At 39.7% G+C, this 21,221-nt stretch overlaps 2 long non-coding RNA genes and 5 gene segments (V, D, J or C); 5 read left to right on the top strand and 2 right to left on the bottom strand.

The window, feature by feature from the left end:
- Nucleotides 1–340: 340 nt before the first annotated feature.
- On the bottom strand, nucleotides 341–20,776 carry LOC132995333 (uncharacterized). Its single transcript, XR_009677008.1, has 2 exons — nucleotides 20,683–20,776; nucleotides 341–577 (listed from the first exon to the last, which is right to left on the bottom strand). It is a non-coding gene; the product is annotated as an uncharacterized LOC132995333 (long non-coding RNA).
- LOC132995335 (uncharacterized) lies at nucleotides 2,276–4,321 on the bottom strand. 2 transcript variants are annotated; one of them, XR_009677011.1, is made up of 4 exons: nucleotides 4,246–4,321; nucleotides 3,041–3,148; nucleotides 2,807–2,856; nucleotides 2,276–2,458 (listed from the first exon to the last, which is right to left on the bottom strand). It is a non-coding gene; the product is annotated as an uncharacterized LOC132995335 (long non-coding RNA). The 2 variants fall into 2 exon arrangements; XR_009677010.1 differs by lacking the exon at nucleotides 4,246–4,321 and having other exon boundaries at nucleotides 3,041–3,209.
- Nucleotides 7,197–7,952, top strand: LOC132995313 (Ig heavy chain V region XIG14-like). The segment is given in 2 exon segments: nucleotides 7,197–7,377; nucleotides 7,468–7,952. Coding segments are annotated over 2 exon segments (345 nt in total).
- Nucleotides 10,060–10,651, top strand: LOC132995314 (Ig heavy chain V region 5A-like). The segment is given in 2 exon segments: nucleotides 10,060–10,241; nucleotides 10,332–10,651. Coding segments are annotated over 2 exon segments (345 nt in total).
- LOC132995319 (immunoglobulin heavy variable 3-23-like) lies at nucleotides 11,678–12,274 on the top strand. The segment is given in 2 exon segments: nucleotides 11,678–11,863; nucleotides 11,954–12,274. Coding segments are annotated over 2 exon segments (345 nt in total).
- Nucleotides 15,214–16,948, top strand: LOC132995303 (Ig heavy chain V region 6.96-like). The segment is given in 3 exon segments: nucleotides 15,214–15,313; nucleotides 15,391–15,591; nucleotides 16,733–16,948. Coding segments are annotated over 3 exon segments (366 nt in total).
- On the top strand, nucleotides 18,630–19,188 carry LOC132995297 (Ig heavy chain V region 5A-like). The segment is given in 2 exon segments: nucleotides 18,630–18,728; nucleotides 18,823–19,188. Coding segments are annotated over 2 exon segments (372 nt in total).
- Nucleotides 20,777–21,221: the final 445 nt, after the last annotated feature.

The following is a 21,221-nucleotide window of genomic DNA, read 5'->3' as shown; positions in this document are numbered from 1 at the left end:
TATCTATTACTCCTCGTCAGTCCGGGGCAGATTCACCATCTCCAGAGATGACTCCAGCAGTAAACTCTATCTTCAGATGAACAGTCTGCAGACTGCAGACACTGCAGTGTATTACTGTGCCAGAGACACACAGTGAGAGACAAGAGCAGGAGAGTCGTACAAAAACTACTTCCTCTATTTACCACCATCACAGGGAACATTCATATTTTCCAGCACTGATACTGTTATTGTTGTGCCCTGAAAAAGGGTAAAATTAATAAATTGACTCAAGACACGATGCTTCCTCTGTCAGCGTCATGCAGAATGATTTACTTTATCTTTTTCAAAATGATCCACATAGTCACAATGGTGCTTTCTTTTAACATTTATTTTCACAGGCAAATATGAAACATAACAGGTAAGTACAATAAAATAAAATGATCAACAGTTCTGAAAATACAAACAAAAATATCCTGTCTATCACTTTACTTCATATTTCTTTCTTTAATTTCTCATTCTTCTGTTGAACAATTTCTTCCTAACAAAGAAATATATATGTGCTCACTGACACGATTAAACATGACTATTCTCATAAACACTCTCAGATTCTTAATCTTAATATGCACACACATCCAGACATACACACGTGCTCATGCCGTGTGGACGACATACAACCAGTGGGCGCGCACTGTAGCTGTTCCCACTCAACGTTCTTGAAGCCAAAATATGCCGCTTAGGGGCGCTTCCATCTTGCAATTTTGACGTCATGTGGAGCCAGAGTCTGCGCAGTAGGGTCCGGGGGCAGGAGCCCTGGTAAGACGCCCCGCCCATTTAGCGTACTGCCCTGATGACTTACGCAGCCCAGCTACGCCGAAAGCGCTCCGCCGGTCTACGAGTCTTATGAAGAAATGTGTAAGTACAACAAACCACCGTATTCAAAGTCTAATATTTAAACACACTGTGTTTTAAAAAATCCCGCTATTTTGATCATTATTGTAAATACGTGGGCTGCTGGGTCCTCTGTTTTTAACGAAATCATTCTATATTCAAGCTAGGTTAGCACCACAGACCGTAGGTTACAGGTGGTAAAATATGTTGTATTTTGTTAGAAACTGATAGTCTGCAATGTGATTCATGTCTGCTTTTCTAATATATTTAACTGAACAGTAAATCAATTGTTTCCGTGTCTTCATTTAGGCAAAGAAGAGATAAAAGCAGCTGGTCTGACATCTTCCACAGAGGTGAAGTGTAAGTTAAAATCATCTGTTAAAAGTTTATATCCTGTGATTGTTTTGAAGTTTCATAAGAGGATTGTAAAAACAAGCTATTGTTAACAATACAGTCTTCTAAAATTAAAATCACACTGAGTCATACACCAGCTAAATGTTAAATAGAAAGGTGATGTTTTCTTTTCCATTTTAAAATCAACAGAAACTAAAAATGACTAATTTCAACCTTTGTCTGCACACCTGTTACAGTGGTCAGGCTGGGGTCACATAGTTTGAAGGAACCTCCTCCTTCTTTCACCTGTGTCAGACGCCCTGCTCATCCACTGTGGTAGAAATGACCTTACACCAGCAGCTCTCCCAGATGAAGAGTCCTCTCTGCCATCACCCAGAGGAGCTGATCGACATCTGCACAACTGAAGAAGGTGGACAGAGTCTGGAGCTTTGTGACAGTGAACAGTGAGAAGGCTACCATAGTCATCCTCAGAGAAAACACAGAGATCCTGGTCAATATTCAATGCTGCTATTTTTCTTTCCATGATGTTGCCCTGTGTTTGAAAGGCCAAATGCTGGAGGGTTGTGTTGGATTTGCTTTTCCATCATATTTTAACAGTCAAACAATCATCCAGGATCTCTTTACTTTATTTGATTTTTGTTTGGATTTCTTTGTTCAATTATTTTTTATACTTTCTCCTATGTCCCAGCAGTTCAACCTGTTGGTCTCCCTTACTTATTTTCCACATGGTTAATGAAGCCAGGGGTTGTTTATTGAAGTTTTTTTTTTCATAAAATGTTTAAATAAACTTTTTTTAAATCTGAATTGACTGTCTCTGATTAACTGGAGCACTACAAAGTGTTGGTCATAGTAAAATAATTTAGCAGTTAAGTTTATAGCTCACATTTAAAAGGCCTTGAACTGACATTAATTTCTTCTTGACCAACAACAGCTAAGACAACAACAAAGCTACCAGACGAGCTCAGCTTGTCACAGCTGGGCTCGACTGAGATAAATGGCCTTCAAACTTATTTAATATTAAACATTTAAAGCCAATAAGCATAGCAAGATACGCATGAGATTCCATTTCCATTTATTCAATCACAGACTTGTCAAACAGTCTGGCATTTTGTGCTGCTGTTTTCAAGAGTTAATGACTGAAGAGAAAAACTCCATCGAGAGAGGACAGGAAACGTTCAGGGGACGAGTCCTCCATGTTGTCAGGTGTTGCTGATGGATCTGAATCTGAGGGCATCTTCTGTAGTAAAGAAAAACAATCATGGAGTTAAATGTAAAGTATAATGGATTTTACTGTGATGTTTATGCCTCAGACCTGAAATCAGATCTGTCCTCAGGTTCTGCTAAACTTCAGCTTCTAAAGTTTGCTTTAAAGACAGGGTAACTATTTTAGAGGAAAGAAATGTATATAATAAGACAGGATGAATCCATTAATATGATCAGCTTTATGAATTTATGTTTTAAGACAAAAGTGTTCCTGCCACTTTCTATTGAAGATTATTTTAAACTGTCATCACATGGGCCAGCCTGATAAATTAAACTAATGTTAAATATTCTCATATAATCAGATTTGTGTGCAGAACCTCACCGGAGCTGGAATCAGAGTCTGGACTGCTGTTTCCTTTGAGCATTGATTTCCTTGAAGACAGAAAGAAGAACAATTTAAACATGAACTAGACTTCTTGCAGAATCACAGAGGCTGTTAAAATCTTCTGCTAGTCTTCCTTACATTTTAAGAAGGATTATAAATTGTTACTAAAATTACTTTGATGCTGATAGCGGTTACAATAACACAGTCCAATCATATGAGAGATAATTTTACCTTTGAGTCCTATATGAAGGTGTTCTCTTCAGAATCAGCACTGCAAAGACAAGATGATGGCGTCCACCTTCACAACCTGCTGCTTCAGTCTGGCTGCTTCATGGTCACCTACAGGAACACTACAGAAATGCAATCAAAGTACTTCACTTTATTTATCAGAGGATGTACTGTATGCAAAGTAGAATTTTTTTTAACTGTGATTCCTCAAAAAGATTTGAGACTGCTTTGTTATTTGAGAGCACAGATTGTTTCTTTTCCCTTCTCTCTGTTTGACTGTACATGACCTTTTAGTGCTGTAAAAGATGCTACAGTAAATCCTGGATCAGCTGTGCGGATGGTGTGACTGTGTGGTAAAGCTGTATTAAAGTTGTCACGCACATACTCATATGCCTTTGGAGAGTAAAAGTGCAGTGTGGTGGCAAACTGCTTATAAAATATAAAATAGTATTTTATTGGTGAGGTCCCCCAATCCAAGCGTCCTACAGAGTAGCAGCAGCGGGCTTTAGAGGGAGGAGACGAGCGCATTACGGAGAGGAGCGCACCGGAGGGGGCGAGCTGGGGGAGAGACACGACAGCCTGAGAAAAAGGAAATCCCTGTTTAAAATATAATGTTGGTGAAAAGAGGGAAATAGGAAGACATAAATGTCAATGTTGAAATTCTTTTGAATGCAGAGGCCGTGGATGTTCAGTTTTCTTTGGCTATAAAAAGGCAACAATAGCCTGTAGTTTAATCATGGTGTTTCTCTTTGTTAACGATTATTGAAGCGAAATCAAAAATAAATGCATGACATTTAAAACATATTAACATGTGTGGGGAAAAACGCGATCTTTATGTCTTCTTTTATTGTACCTATGTCTCCTCCTAACTTCAATAACAGCAGTCTGTTGTGTGTAACACTGATCTCCTGCATTAACACCTTCCTTTCAAAGGTGTTAAACACAGACACAGACACAGTCACTGCAATTTTTGTCAGGTTTTGTCAATTTTTAGTACAAATTCTCAATGAGCGTCATTAAATTTACAATATGATCAACTTGTGACTGTTGAATTGGTAGTGTGTGGAAGACAATGCAGAATATTTATCAGTTTAAGCAGCATGATGCTCCGTTAATATTACATTACACCACCGCAGGTTGTTGATGTTTGTGTTCACGTTTCAGTTAGTCTCTTAAATCAGTAACAGTTATATTAAATCAGAGCTTACCTTTAGTTTTATCTGGATACATAGAGAAATATTCTACCCTCGTATATAGTACTATGAATTTCAGTCTGCACGGTGAGCGGATGAAAGTAAAACCTGTTACTCTCGGTATAGCCCACTTATCACTCAGACTGTAAACATGTACACATTAGTAATGATGCAGGCCAGATTACAATTATTTGGCTTTGTTTTTGCCCTAGATACTTTTTTGAGCCTTTACCAGACTATTTATTTTTGCTGTAAAATAACTGTACAGTCAATGAACCGCATCTATGAGCGGATTTTATATTACGATTCCTGGTTTTAAATACAATTTAAATCACAATAATGATATAACAATATCAAGAAACATAGCATGTCAGTTATTAGGTTTGCTCATTTTAAAAAATAAAATAAAAAGATAAATCATGCCGGATAAGTAACCTAGCTTTACAACATTTCAGCTAACCTTAGACTGCTTATGTGTTAGCTAGCTAGATAACGACTTTAACCAACCAATGACACATAAATCACACTTTTTTACTTACCGAAAAAACTGCAAAGATCCCTTAGCTCCCACAGGTCGGTTAGAACAGTTTACTGCAGAACAACTCATTTTGCCAGCTCAAAAAAGACGAAAAAACTGAACGGAAAAATTCAATGGCGTCTCGGCTTTCCTTCACTACGTAACTTTTGCTATTCACAAAGAGAGCTACGCAAGATCGGCGGCTGTCAATCATCGTCAAATATGACGTAAAATCCCGTTTTTCAACCTCAAATAACTTATTTAAAACAAACTTCACAGAAAAATGAGCACTTGAACACAATGTAGGGTGATAATAACTAATGATCACAGCAGAGTTTAGGTTTGGAAAAAAATTATGTGACTTATGTGTGAGTATTTTAGCTTTACAGTTTGACCCACATCCCGTCTGTTATCATTGAGGAGGCGGGGTTTATGACCTATACTGCAGCAAGTCAGCAGGGGGAGCTCTAAAAATAAAAGCTTCACTAGACCGGGGACCTTGTCCCGTCCATTATTTTTACAGTCTATGCATACAACACGGAGCTAACCTAGCTTAGTGTCTCACTGAACTTTCATAAAATGTAAATACAACGTTTTAAACATCAGTCTTTCTGTAAGTTCCTACAATAAACAATAAACACGAAAACATCTCTAGAAACATACTTTGTAGATAACACAGATATATATTATCTTTTTTACCTGAAAAAGGGTAAAAATGAATAAATGGACTCAAGACACGACGCTTCCTCTGTCAGCGTCATGCAGAATGAGGCATCGCGGCTGAGAGCTCCCCCTTCCGGCCTCGGCAGGCATAACTAATCAATCACATGCATTATCTCTTGATAGACATTACAGGTAAATGACAGATTCATAAATCTTGGCATATCTGTTTGTTTCAAAGGTTTTTAACAAAAAACTCATTTTTAAAGTGTTTTAAATCCTTCAGACTGAATCTGTTTTAACACTGATATCTTTTACAAATTATTAACCTTAAATGAACTTCTACAATTGTTTTATGACATTTTTTACAAGAATTCACTGTTTTATGTCACTAACATCATATTTATTTCTCCATGAAGTTATTTATAACTTATCAGTTATTTCAAATAAATTACACCTATCACATTATCTACTGGAAGAGATGAAAATTCAGTTTCCACCTACATAATTAAAACTTTTTTCCTTGGTAGATTAACAACTTGAAAGGACACTTGTGTTTAGAATTTAAGTCCAAAAGTAAAGAAGTGATATCCAAATGAAATGACTTTCTTATCTATCTGAGGAGGAGTCAATGCAAATCTCTGATGTGTTCGTCCTCTACTTATGTGAGAGCAGAGAGGACGACAGAGAACAGTGGACACACAGTTGAACATGATGGACTATAGGACAGGACTGCTGCTTTTTACTGTCTGCTGGGCAGGTGATGATCATCACTCATCTTTACTTTAAAAAGTGTTCTGAAAGTGTCACATCTGATGGTTTTCTTTTCTGTCTCTTCAGGTGTTGATGGTCAGACTCTGACAGAATCTGAAGCAGTGGTTAAAAGGCCTGGATAATCCCACAGACTGTCCTGTTCAGCCTCTGGATTCACATTCAGCAGCTACTATATGGCTTGGGTCAGACAGGCTCCTGGAAAAGGACTGGAGTGGATTGCTTATATAGGCACATCTAGTTCTCCTATCTATTACTCCTCATCAGTCCGGGGCAGATTCACCATCTCCAGAGATGACTCCAGCAGTAAACTCTATCTTCAGATGAACAGTCTGCAGACTGCAGACACTGCAGTGTATTACTGTGCCAGAGACACACAGTGAGAGACAAGAGCAGGAGAGTCGTACAAAAACTACTTCGTCTATTTTCCACCATCACGGGGAACATTCATATTTATCAGCACTGATACTGTTATCTACTGGAAGAGATGAAAATTCAGTTTCAACCTACATAATTAAAACTTTTTTCCTTGGTAGTAATGTTTGCAGACTTTGCAAAACACTACTTCTGTTTTTATTCAATGCAGCTGATTAAATTCTTTGTATCTGTTTGGAGAAACTGTGTCTACATTTGTTTTGAACTCCAAGCATACAGTAGAGATCAACACGTGGTCGAAACATGTAAAGATCTAAAATATTCCACATGATATGAAGATAGTACACCAACAATATTGATGAGTAATTATATATAATCACATCCACACAATATGAATTAACATAAGAAGAGTAGAAAAGCTCTTTCTAATAGCATTTCCTTGTCACCTATTTATTGATTGTTGCTGCTCTCTTTGATAAGATTAATCCTAAAATGAATGAAACCAGTTATTAGTAAACACTTTCAACCAATCTGATCCTACAGTATGATCACATATATTATATCTGTTATCATATGTAAAGAAAGAGATGATTTCCAGTCATCTTTTCACTCTGCAGATATAAAAACAGTGAACAGACTCTTCTATTGGCTCCAGTCAGACCATCATTGATGCTTCATATGTTTGATTGTATGCAAACTCAGTGAGCTTCCTTGTTACTCAGCTATAAAAACTTCCCATCAGGCCGTCAGTGGAGTTCACAGCACGTCACTTTCAACATCAACCATGTTTTCTGTAGCTCTGCTGCTGCTGCTGGCAGCTGGATGTGAGTCTGTCTGCATCTGTCAAAGTCAACAGTTCTTCTTCTGCAGTTTAACTTGATCATTTCTTACTAAACATGTTCTCTTTTTAACAGGTGTGAAGTGTGAACAGTTGACACAGCCAGCCTCTGTGACTGTGCAGCCAGGTCAGAGTCTGACCATCACCTGTCAGGTCTCTTATTCTGTTAGCGGCTACTGGACAGCCTGGATCAGACAGCCTGCAGGGAAAGGACTGGAGTGGATCGGAATGAGATCCACTGGAAGCACTTACTACAAAGATTCACTGAAGAACCAGTTCAGTATCGACTTAGACTCTTCCAGAAAAATAGTGACTCTGAACGGACTGAATATGCAGCCTGAAGACACTGCAGTGTATTACTGTGCCAGAGAGACACAGTGACACAACCCATCAGTAGAGCTGAACAAAAACTACTTCCTCTTTTTACCACCATCACAATATTTCATGTGATTCACAATCAACTACGAAAATTCTGAGTGTTGAACAAATACTTATCAAGTCATCAACTTCAATTGTTTTTTTTAAAACACAGTTTCTCAATAAATGGAAGTTTAAGTTTTAGCCCCCTCTTACTTCAGTGACATGGAAGACACATTCAAATTGTGAATGTAGACAAGAACTAATTAATATAAAATATATAGAGCAGCAGTTAAATCTACAGCATCTCTATGATACATCCTAGAAGTAATCATTCTGTAGTGAACTATTTGATGTGCATGTGTTGAAATCTTACCATGAAAGACTTCTGACATGTGGTTAATATTATCCATCAAGCTTTGCTGTTTCTGTGCACCAAGTGTCATTAATGAAAAACACAGTTTCTCCCCTTGTGAACACTTGTTCCTTAAAGCCACCAGAGGAGGAGCTCTCACACAACAAATGATTTCAACTTCATTTGACTGTAACAGTAAAGAGAGAGAGAGAAACAGTCTTCAGGCTTCATTAGATCTTCTAATAAATGTGTCACTTAAATATTGTTTCAATCCCTATCTCTGATTAATTGAGAGTTTAAGAGTAATACTCAATTTTACCAGGATTTTGAATTATTTGAATGAATGTAGTCGACTGATTTACCATCCTGTGTATGTAAATTAGCCTCCTCTTGTTGCCATATAAGAAAGTCCACTGGGTGTGTTAATGCATCAAGTTCTCACATCAGTTCAGCTCCATCATCAGTCATGTTCTCTGCAGCTCTGATTCTGCTGCTGAGCGTTGGATCATGTAAGGATATTTTCAACTGTTTAGAAAGAACTCATAATCAAATGGATGATGGAGATAATGATGATTTGTGTTTCCACAGGTGTGCACTGTATTGATCTCATCACACCAGGCTCAATGGTTGTGCAGCCTGGACAGACTCTGACCCTCACCTGTCAGGTCTCTGGTTACTCTCTGACTGATAGCAGCTATGCAACAGGTTGAATCAGACAGCGTGAAGGGAAACCGATGGACTGGATTTCTCATCAGTGGGGAGGAAGCTCTGGGAGCCTTTACCAAAATAATGCTCTGAAGAACAAGTTCAGCTACAGCAGAGACACGTCTGCTAGAACAGTGACTCTAACAGGACAGAGTCTGCAGCCTGAAGACACTGCTGTGTATTACTGTGCTAGAGTCCCACAGTGAAAGACAATAACAGGAGAGTCATACAAAAATGACTTCCTCTGTTTACAACCGTCACTGGGAACATTCAGCTGTCTCAACATCACATTATAAAAACTGATTGTAAATATGTGTCAGAAATACAAAAATCAAAATGTGATTGACTCAATATTAGAGTCCTATATGGTCCGGGGGTATTACTGGACTGTGATTGGCCGCAGGGTGTCAAATCATTTCTAACTTTGACAAGTTCTGCTCCAAGTTGTCTGTGAGTTCATGATAATGGACATTTTGTTAAACAATTCATAAACACACTCAGATGCAGAGGAAAGTCCAGGACACAAAAAACTGATAGTAAGAAAAAGTTCTCTACTCAAATGTTTGTAGGTCAAACACAGAGAGGCAGTCAGAGAGGGGAAAATCAAAATCCAAACAAAGTTCAAAACCGGGAAAAGCAAACAGGGAAAATAAAGCTGGAAAGCATGAACACACTCAGGAGACGATGACAATCTGTCAGAGGGCTGGTAGAAACACAGGGGTGAATATACAGGGCAGACTTATTGTAGGTGAGACACAGGTGTGCTGGGACAAAAGGAGGGAAACCAAACAATTACAGGAAGATGGGCTACATATTATTCACAAGCAGCAGATAACAAGATAAAACAGGAAGTGAACACAAAACAAAAGAAAACAAAATGGTTGGACCAACAGAATATCACAAATTTTGATAAAGAAGCTGCAGAATTATCCAGTTAGCTTACAGGTGTATTTCAGTTTACTGGAACCACAGACGCAATTATTCCTGAGCATCGGCTGACAGCATGTTTGAATAAAGGATACTTCAGACACACACACACACACACACACACACACACACACACACACACACACACACACACACACAGACACACACACACACACACACACACACACACACACACACACACACACACACACACAGGGATGGATGTGAAAAAAACGCAGAAAATCAAATCTGATCTGAAAGAAATAATGACGGACGAAAGTTTCAGAGTCACTCTGCAGATATAAAAACAGTGAACAGACTCTTCTATTGGCTCCAGTCAGACCATCATTGATGCTTCATATGTTTGATTGTATGCAAACTCAGTGAGCTTCCTTGTTACTCAGCTATAAAAACTTCCCATCAGGCCGTCAGTGGAGTTCACAGCACGTCACTTTCAACATCAACCATGTTTTCTGTAGCTCTGCTGCTGCTGCTGGCAGCTGGATGTGAGTCTGTCTGCATCTGTCAAAGTCAACAGTTCTTCTTCTGCAGTTTAACTTGATCATTTCTTACTAAACATGTTCTCTTTTTAACAGGTGTGAAGTGTGAACAGTTGACACAGCCAGCCTCTGTGACTGTGCAGCCAGGTCAGAGTCTGACCATCACCTGTCAGGTCTCTTATTCTGTTGGCAGCTACTACACAGCCTGGATCAGACAGCCTGCAGGGAAAGGACTGGAGTGGATTGGAATGAGATACACTGGAGCCGCTTACTACAAAGATTCACTGAAGAACCAGTTCAGTATCGACTTAGACTCCTCCAGAAACACAGCGACTCTGAACGGACTGAATATGCAGCCTGCAGACACTGCAGTGTATTACTGTGCTAGAGTCCCACAGTGAAAGACAATAACAGGAGAGTCGTACAAAAACTACTTCCTCTGTTTACAACCGTCACTGGGAACATTCAGCTGTCTCAACATCACATTATAAAAACTGATTGTGAATATGTGTCAGAAATACAAAAATCAAAACGTGATTGACTCATTATCAGAGTCCTATATGGTACGGAGGTATTACTGGACTGTGATTGGTCGCAGGGTGTCAAATCATTTCTAACTTTGACAAGTTCTGCTCCAAGTTGTCTGTGAGTTCATGATAATGGACATTTTGTTAAACAATTCATAACCACACTCAGATGCAGAGGAAAGTCCAGGACACAAAAAACTGATAGTAAGAAAAAGTTCTCTACTCAAATGTTTGTAGGTCAAACACAGAGAGGCAGTCAGAGAGGGGAAAATCAAAATCCAAACAAAGTTCAAAACCGGGAAAAGCAAACAGGGAAAATAAAGCTGGAAAGCATGAACACACTCAGGAGACGATGACAATCTGTCAGAGGGCTGGTAGAAACACAGGGGTGAATATACAGGGCAGACTTATTGTAGGTGAGACACAGGTGTGCTGGGACAAAAGGAGGGAAACCAAACAATTACAGGAAGATGGGCTACATATTATTCACAAGCAGCAGATAACAAGATAAAACAGGAAGTGAACACAAAACAAAAGAAAACAAAATGGTTGGACCAACAGAATATCACAAATTTTGATAAAGAAGCTGCAGAATTATCCAGTTAGCTTACAGGTGTATTTCAGTTTACTGGAACCACAGACGAAATTATTCCTGAGCATCGGCTGACAGCATGTTTGAATAAAGGATACTTCAGACACACACACACACACACACACACACACACACACACACACACACACACACACACAGACACACACACACACACACACACACACACACACACACACACACACACACACACACACACAGGGATGGATGTGAAAAAAACGCAGAAAATCAAATCTGATCTGAAAGAAATAATGACGGACGAAAGTTTCAGAGTCACTCTGCAGATATAAAAACAGTGAACAGACTCTTCTATTGGCTCCAGTCAGACCATCATTGATGCTTCATATGTTTGATTGTATGCAAACTCAGTGAGCTTCCTTGTTACTCAGCTATAAAAACTTCCCATCAGGCCGTCAGTGGAGTTCACAGCACGTCACTTTCAACATCAACCATGTTTTCTGTAGCTCTGCTGCTGCTGCTGGCAGCTGGATGTGAGTCTGTCTGCATCTGTCAAAGTCAACAGTTCTTCTTCTGCAGTTTAACTTGATCATTTCTTACTAAACATGTTCTCTTTTTAACAGGTGTGAAGTGTGAACAGTTGACACAGCCAGCCTCTGTGACTGTGCAGCCAGGTCAGAGTCTGACCATCACCTGCCAGGTCTCTTATTCTGTTAGCAGCTACTACACAGCCTGGATCAGACAGCCTGCAGGGAAAGGACTGGAGTGGATCGGTAGCGGAGTTGGATCCTCCAGATACTACAAAGATTCACTGAAGAACCAGTTCAGTATCGACTTAGACTCTTCCAGCAACACAGCGACTCTAAACAGACTGAATATGCAGCCTGCAGACACTGCAGTGTATTACTGTGCCAGAGAGCCACAGTGACACAACCAATCAGTAGAGCTGAACAAAAACCCCTCAGAGCCTGAACACCAGTAACATGAAGCTACCAGAGGAGGAGCCCTCACACCAATAATGATCATAACACCAGTTCACTGTTGAAGAGTAAAAAAGACTCATTTATAGATTCATATAGTTATATTGCTTGAAGTAGAAGTGAAAGAAATATAACAAAGTTTATTTATAATACATTTCTGGGATCTCAAACACAAATTACATAATTTGATCAATTAAAGTAATAAAGTAAGGGGGGGTGGGGGGGCGGCAGTAGCTTAGATTGTGGGGGCTGGGATTCTGAGGGTCACAGGTTAAGGTCATGTCCGAAATTGGTCTGGTAGCTCGAGAGGTGTCAGTTCACTTCCTGAGCACTACATAGGTGAACCTTCTTTCATAGCCTCCCTGTGTCCTTATATGCAAAGTGAACTTCCTCACAGTCTGATATAAAGACTCAACATCAGGCTCTGAGTCAGAGAAGATCAGAAGCTCCATCAGATCACTTCAAGTGAAGAAATGTTCTCTGTAGCTCTGATTCTACTGCTGGTCGCTGGATCAAGTAGGAAGCTTTATAACTAATGATCACATCAGACACAGAGAATAATCAGATGAGTGATGGAGATAATGATGATTTGTGTTTCCACAGGTGTGCACTGTATTGATCTCATCACACCAGGCTCAATGGTTGTGCAGCCTGGACAGTCTCTGACCCTCACCTGTCAGGTCTCTGGTTACTCTCTGACTGATGACAGCTATGCAACAGGTTGGATCAGACAGCGTGAAGGGAAACCGATGGACTGGATCTCTCATCAGTGGGGTGGTGGAGACTTTTACCAAAATAATGCTCTGAAGAACAAGTTCAGCTACAGCAGAGACACGTCTGCTAGAACAGTGACTCTAACAGGGCAGAATATGCAGCCTGAAGACACTGCTGTGTATTACTGTGTGAGAAGACCCACAGTGAGAGACAATAACAGGAGAGTCATATAAAAACAAGTTCCCCTTTTTACAATAATCCCTTCAAACCTGAACTCTGGTATCACTTGTTTACCATAATGATTGAGATAAACATTACATGATCTCATGTGACTGACTGGTTATTCTGTTTCTCTTAAAATGCATTGGGTTGAGAGAGTGGGGGATGACATGCAGCAAAGGGCAAAGGTTGGATTCAAACCCATGGCTGCTATATAATTACAATTTTTGCTACTGCTATATTGTGTATAAGACTAACTGTAATGTCAAAATACCTCCCCAGGGATTAATAGAGTATTTCTGATTCTAATTGATGTAGCAAATGTTTAAATACATACAAATGTTTTGATCGAGAATAAAATACTTTTAACTCAAACAATACATGTGCAGTTTATTGGATTAACCCTAAAAGATGTTTATCTCCAGAAGCAATAACTCTGTGGTTCTGTTTCTGGATTTGCAGCAGAACAGAGAAGATGCACCAAGAATAATGTGAAGATAATGCTGACATCTCAACATGAGAAACTAAACATGTTGGAAACAAGTCCTTAAACAATGACTACAACAAAGAATCACTGATGTAGACACACAGTTTATCTCGCAGTGGGCACATACAACCAGAGGAGGAGCCCTCAGACCACCAATGAGTATCATGGAATTACTCTTCTGATTTTTAAACAATACAACTCATAACTGAACCAGAAGACTTTAATGTCCTATATCCGATTTTTGTAATTCAAACTTTCATAAATTCTGGTTTCAATAAGCGACTCAGTAATGTAGAGAAACACTTTTAGAAAAGCTTGGTGAAAGATATAATCTGAAGAACATCATGGGGATCAACTTCCTGATAGACGTGAGTTCTTAGTACACGCGGGCACAGATGTTATGTTCCCAACATGTTGGATAAAGGAGCTGTGTGTTTTTAATTTGCTTTGTGTTATTGCTGAAAGGAAAGCTGTCCAAATGGAAATATAAAAACCCCAAAGTTTGCCATCTTGAATGGACACTAATGATTTACTTCTATCTGTGAGGAGGAGTCAATGCAAATCTCTGATGTGTTCCTCCTCTACTTATGTGAGAGCAGAGAGGACGACAGAGAACAGTGGACACACAGTTGAACATGATGGACTATAGGACAGGACTGCTGCTTTTTACTGTCTGCTGGGCAGGTGATGATCATCACTCATCTTTACTCTAAAAAGTGTTCTGAAAGTGTCACATCTGATGGTTTTCTTTTCTGTCTCTTCAGGTGTTGATGGTCAGACTCTGACAGAATCTGAAGCAGTGGTTAAAAGGCCTGGAGAATCCCACAGACTGACCTGTTCAGCCTCTGGATTCACATTCAGCAGCTACTATATGGCTTGGGTCAGACAGGCTCCTGGAAAAGGACTGGAGTGGATTGCTGAAATTAGTAGTGGTGGTGGTAGCATCTACTACTCTAATTCATTCAAAAGCCGGTTCACCATCTCCAGAGACAACAGCAGACAGCAGCTGTATCTGCAGATGAACAGTCTGAAGACTGAAGACACTGCAGTGTATTACTGTGCCAAAGACCCACAGTGACACAACCCATCAGTAGAGCTGAACAAAAACCCCTCAGAGCCTGAACACCAGTAACATGAAGCCACCAGAGGAGGAGCCCTCACACCAACAATGATCATATTAAAAGTTCAATGACACAAATAGTCTATAGATAAAGTGTACATGGCAATAAAATTAGGAACTGATGCAAAAAAAGATTCATAATCATTTTGGTAGTATGAGACATTCCCAAGAAAGAAATGTTTTGAATCCATCTAAAGGTATGCAAAACAAAGGGACCAATGACTTTAGGTTTGCATACATCATTATTTTTGTGTGAATAAATCATATTATATCATAGAACATTTAGTGACCTTCTCTCTGAGTAGGAGGAGTCAATGCAAATCTCTGATGTCTTCCATCACTACATAAGTGTTGCAGAGTGAAGCACAAACACACTCTGTAGACTGGACAAAGACGAAAGCTTTCACAATGACAGAACCTGAGTGTTTGGTTCTTTTTCTCATCCTGTCACTAAACTGGACAGGTAAGAACGGTGACTATTTCTTCAGACAAACTTGTTGGTGCATTACAGTATCTAACGAGCTGTTTATATGTCTGCAGGTACTGAGGGTCAAACACTGACTGAGTCTGACGCTGTGGTTAAAAGGCCCGGAGAATCCCACAGACTGACCTGCACATATTCAGGGTTTTCTAGTCATCCTCATAACGCTTGGATCAGACAGGTTGCTGGAAAAGGACTGGAGTGGATTGCTTATATAAGTAGTGGCAGCGGTTACATCTACTACTCTAATTCAGTCAAAGGTCGGTTCACCATCTCCAGAGACAACAGCAGACAGCAGGTGTTTCTGCAGATGAACAGTCTGACGATGGAAGATTCTGCTGTTTATTACTGTGCTCGAGAGCCACAGTGACACAAGAGGAAGCAACGCAGTACAGAAACCTAAACTGTCAAAACATGACAAGAATATTTTCTTACATGACGTAATTACAAACCCGATAAAGTCTGAAATAAAATCATGAAGTGACCAGAGGAGGAGCCCTGAGACCAGTAAGGATTAAAACACCAGTTAAATAATGAGGAGAGAAAAATACACATGTAGAGATGTAAAAGTCAAAGCAAAATAACAAAGTTTACTTTGAGATACAATTATACTACGATAATACAATTGTACTGAGTTTCCTCCGGGGGGCGGCTGGGCTCAGCCTTAGAGATAGGGTGAGGAGCTCAGACATTGGAGTTTGGTGTAGAGCCGCTACTCCTCTGCATCGAAGGGAGTCAAATGAGATGGTTTTGGCATCTGATTAGGATTCTTCCTGGATACGAGCAAATCTCAATGACTTAAATCACATATATTTGGCAGCTGTTCCGACTCCTGCATCATTGTACACCTATACAAAATAATAACAAACTTTTCCTATTATCAAGTTAATCTCTGCTTTCACTCTACTGGCATGATACAACTGATGACCTTTCAACTTAAAGTATCCAAGACAGAAGTCAAATGTTATTTCTCTCTGAGGAGGAGTCAATGCAAATCTCTGATGTGTTCCTCCTCTACTTATGTGAGAGCAGAGAGGACGACAGAGAACAGTGGACACACAGTTGAACATGATGGACTATAGGACAGGACTGCTGCTTTTTACTGTCTGCTGGGCAGGTGATGATCATCACTCATCTTAACTCTAAAAAGTGTTCTGAAAGTGTCACATCTGATGGTTTTCTTTTCTGTCTCTTCAGGTGTTGATGGTCAGACTCTGACACAATCTGAACCAGTGGTTAAAAGGCCTGGAGAATCCCACAGACTGACCTGTTCAGCCTCTGGATTCACATTCAGCGACTACCATATGAGCTGGGTCAGACAGGCTCCTGGAAAAGGACTGGAGTGGATCGCCTGGGTTGAGAATGATAATGACAGAAAAAGCTACTCTCAGTCAGTTACAGGCCGGTTCACCATCTCCAGAGACAACAGCAGACAGCAGGTGTATCTGCAGATGAACAGTCTGAAGACTGAAGATTCTGCTGTTTATTATTGTGCCAGAGACCCACAGTGACACAGGAGGAAGTAACGCTGTACAAAAACTTAACGTGTCAAACAGTACTCTCTCTGTCTTTTTTATTTATAGAATAAGCTTCAGTTTGATGTGAAAAAAATAAAGTTTCACTTCTTGTGCATCTCTGGTATTCTTCCACATTTTATTCAAGTAGTGTGATAACATCAAATATTTAGTGGATCTGACTATAAACGTGAATCTGCTTGTTTGAAGCAGCTGGTCCTTGTAACTTTTAACTAAGGGAATGTGTCTGTTTCTCCTTGATTGATAAAAAGGGAGATTTTAACACCTATTAAAATTATGTATTCAAGAGACGTTTGAAATATCAACGCTCCGAGGATTTTCATTTTCTACGCACACACTTAAAACAAAATAGTGATAATAGGCCATGTTTACACAACAATGATTTCATCCTAGTAATAATTACCATAGACACCAGCCTGGTAAAAAAGAAAAAAACACTTATGCAAACCCAAAGCACACCATAAATGAAGAGGCATCACTCACAGAGAGTGTTATACGTATAGGGAGGGGTGGGTCAGAGTAACTCTGCTGCAGAATGAGCATGTTTAGACGACCTGCAGAAAAGATCATGTTGGGGCTTTAAGCAGTGATGCAACCAAAAGAACAAATAGACTGCTGTGTATTACTGTGTGAGATTTACCCACTGATAAAAGAGGCCAGAAGAAAAATAAAACCTGACGAAATGCATTTTTACAAAGGCCAACAGAGGGCGATAAAAGATCAAACGTATAATGGCAGAGCATTGTGACAAAGTCTCTTAAAGCTCAATCACAAGAAGGAAACATTCAGCAGCAGTTGATTCGGTGGGTTCATCCTAACTGTTGGTTTTAAATCATAGAGACAATAATAAAAAGCTTTGTGACCTGCAGGCTGTCACTTCATTGAAGCTGGTGATGTCTAAAGTTGTGTTTCTCTCTCGTCAGAATTTAGCTGACAGTAAAACTACTTTGTGACATTAAATACATTGAAAAAAAGATTTATCAAAATGTCTCAAAAAATCCAATCTCCAGTGTTTCAGTATCACGTCCTGGACTGTGACTCGACTTGAAAACAAGCACTGGTGATTCAAACCTGACTTCAGCATTGACTGCATTCAGACTTGGAATTTGAGAAAATGTCTCATATTTATTGATTGAAAAAGACTTTTGATTTTTTTGGTTCTAAAATGTATTCACTTTCAAGCATGTGCTGGCACGAGTGTTCACCTGCATGTGAATATTGTCTCTGTAAGGATGAAGAAAAATGAAACACAAATTGTGCAGACATCTATCAAGGATTCATCCAGAAAAGTAACTCAGTTAACGGGGTCATGACTCTGACGTGACTCTGTTTCTTCGACTCATACTCCAGATTTGGTGATTCGACAACAACACTGCCTATCTCATTGTTATACCCTTTTATTTGGCTAAGTTATTTAAACACAGATTAACATCACCATGACAACAGGTAAACATGTTAAATTTGTCTATTGGTGAAACGATCAAATCATGATTGGTAGATATTAATAAAAATCACACCTGTGTCAAATAAGAATAAATAAACAGATACATCTATTATCTAAAAGGTCAACAAAACCATAAAAGGTCAGCACTAACTGTCCCAGAACCAGACAAAATACTTTAGACAATCAAAAAAATCACCCTTCCATCCCATAAATAGAATATGAAGAGATGATGAGAAATACATTTGCTTGCTAGGAGTCGAGCCAAGTCTGTCTCTATGCAAATTGAACTTCCTCACAGTCTGATATAAAGATTCATCATCAGGCTGTGAGTCAGAGAAGAAGAGAAGCTCCATCATGTCAGGTTCAACACCAACCATGTTGCCTGTAGCTCTGCTGCTGCTGCTGGCTGCTGGATCCTGTGAGTCTCACTGAGGCAGACGCACTGACAGTATGATCACAGCACAATGACTCTAAACATACTGATTCAATATTCAACATGTTTTCCTCCACAGGTGTGAAGTGTGAACAGTTGACACAGCCAGCCTCTGTGACTGTGCAGCCAGGTCAGAGTCTGACCATCACCTGTCAGGTCTCTTATTCTGTTGGCAGCTACTACACAGCCTGGATCAGACAGCCTGCAGGGAAAGGACTGGAGTGGATTATAGTAGGTCGTGTGGGATATAGCACATATACCAAAGATTCACTGAAGAACCAGTTCAGTATCAACTTTGACTCTTCCAGCAACACAGTGACTCTAAACGGACTGAATATGCAGCCTGCAGACACTGCAGTGTATTACTGTGCCAGAGACCCACAGTGACACAACCCATCAGTAGAGCTGAACAAAAACCCCTCAGAGCCTGAACACCAGTAACATGAAGCCACCAGAGGAGGAGCCCTCACACCAATAATGATCATATCAGAAGTTCAGTGACACAAACAGTCTATAGATAAAGTGTACATGGCAATAAAATAAGGAACTGATGCAAAAAAATATTCTTCATCCTTTTGGTAGTATGAGATGAAAAGATCATTCATGAGAGGACAGGTCAACCTCATTGTCTTACACCTTTGGGAAACAGACTGCAGAGAGAATGACAAATGTTTAAGTTTCACTGCAGCTTTTGTTTGATCCAATGTAACAGAGTTCATCTGTGTGACTTTTAATAAAACACAACAGGTATTCATGGTGTACCCAGATTTAGAAAATGTCAAATCTCAATGACTCGAATCAAATATATTTGTCAGATGTTCCGACTCCTGCATCATTGATTACATATATAAAAAAAAAAAAAAAAAAAAACATTTCCTATTATCAAGTTAATCTCTGCTTTCACTCTACTGGCATGATACAACTGATGACCTTTCAAGTTAAAGTATCCAAGACAGAAGTCAAATGTTATTTCTCTCTGAGGAGGAGTCAATGTAAATCTCTGATGTGTTCCTCCTCTACTTATGTGAGAGCAGAGAGGACGACAGAGAACAGTGGACACACAGTTGAACATGATGGACTATAGGACAGGACTGCTGCTTTTTACTGTCTGCTGGGCAGGTGATGATCATCATCATCTTTACTCTAAAAAGTGTTCTGAAAGTGTCACATCTGATGGTTTTCTTTTCTGTCTCTTCAGGTGTTGATGGTCAGACTCTGACACAATCTGAACCAGTGGTTAAAAGGCCTGGAGAATCCCACAGACTGACCTGTTCAGCCTCTGGATTCACATTCAGCAGCTACCGTATGAGCTGGGTCAGACAGGCTCCTGGAAAAGGACTGGAGTGGATTGCTTACATAAGCACTTCTAGTTCTCCTATCTATTACTCCTCGTCAGTCCAGGGCAGATTCACCATCTCCAGAGATGACTCCAGCAGTAAACTCTATCTTCAGATGAACAGTCTGCAGACTGCAGACACTGCAGTGTATTACTGTGCCAGAGACACACAGTGAGAGACAAGAGTAGGAGAGTCGTACAAAAACTACTTCCTCTATTTACCACCATCACAGGGAACATTCATATTTTCCAGCACTGATACTGTTATTGTTGTGCCCTGAAAAAGGGTAAAATTAATAAATTGACTCAAGACACGATGCTTCCTCTGTCAGCGTCATGCAGAATGATTTACTTTATCTTTTTCAAAATGATCTCACAATGGTGCTTTCTTTTAACATTTATTTTCACAGGCAAATATGAAACAAGTAAGTACAATAAAATAAAATGATCAACAGTTCTGAAAATACAAACACAAATATCCTGTCTATCACTTTACTTCATATTTCTTTCTTTAATTTCTCATTCTTCTGTTGAACAATTTCTTCCTACCAAAAAAAAAAAATGTGCTCACTGACACGATTAAACATGACTATTCTCATAAACACTCTCAGATTCTTAATCTTAATATGCACACACATCCAGGCATACACACGCGCTCATGCCAACACTGACCTCGTGTGGTGATGTGTGGACGACATACAACCAGTGGGCGCGCACTGTAGCTGTTCCCACTCAACGTTCTTGAAGCCAAAATATGCCGCTTAGGGGCGCTTCCATCTTGCGATTTTGACAATATTTGGAGCCAGAGTCTGCGCAGTAGGGTCCGGGGGCAGGAGCCCTGGTAAGACGCCCCGCCCATTTAGCGTACTGCCCTGATGACTTAAGCAGCCCAGCTACGCCGAAAGCGCTCCGCCGGTCTACGAGTCTTATGAAGAAATGTGTAAGTACAACAAACCACCGTATTCAAAGTCTAATATTTAAACACACTGTGTTTTAAAAAATCCCGCTATTTTGATCATTATTGTAAATACGTGGGCTGCTGGGTCCTGTTTTTAACGAAATCGTTCTATATTTAAGCTAGGTTAGCATCACAGACCGTAGGCTACAGGTGGTAAAATATGTTGTATTTTGTTAGAAACTGA

Source organism: Labrus mixtus, chromosome 20 (genome assembly GCF_963584025.1).
Source record: "Labrus mixtus chromosome 20, fLabMix1.1, whole genome shotgun sequence".
Lineage (NCBI taxonomy): Eukaryota > Metazoa > Chordata > Actinopteri > Labriformes > Labridae > Labrus > Labrus mixtus.
Note: the sequence above shows the minus strand (reverse complement) of the source record. Positions and strands in the feature narration are given on the sequence as shown.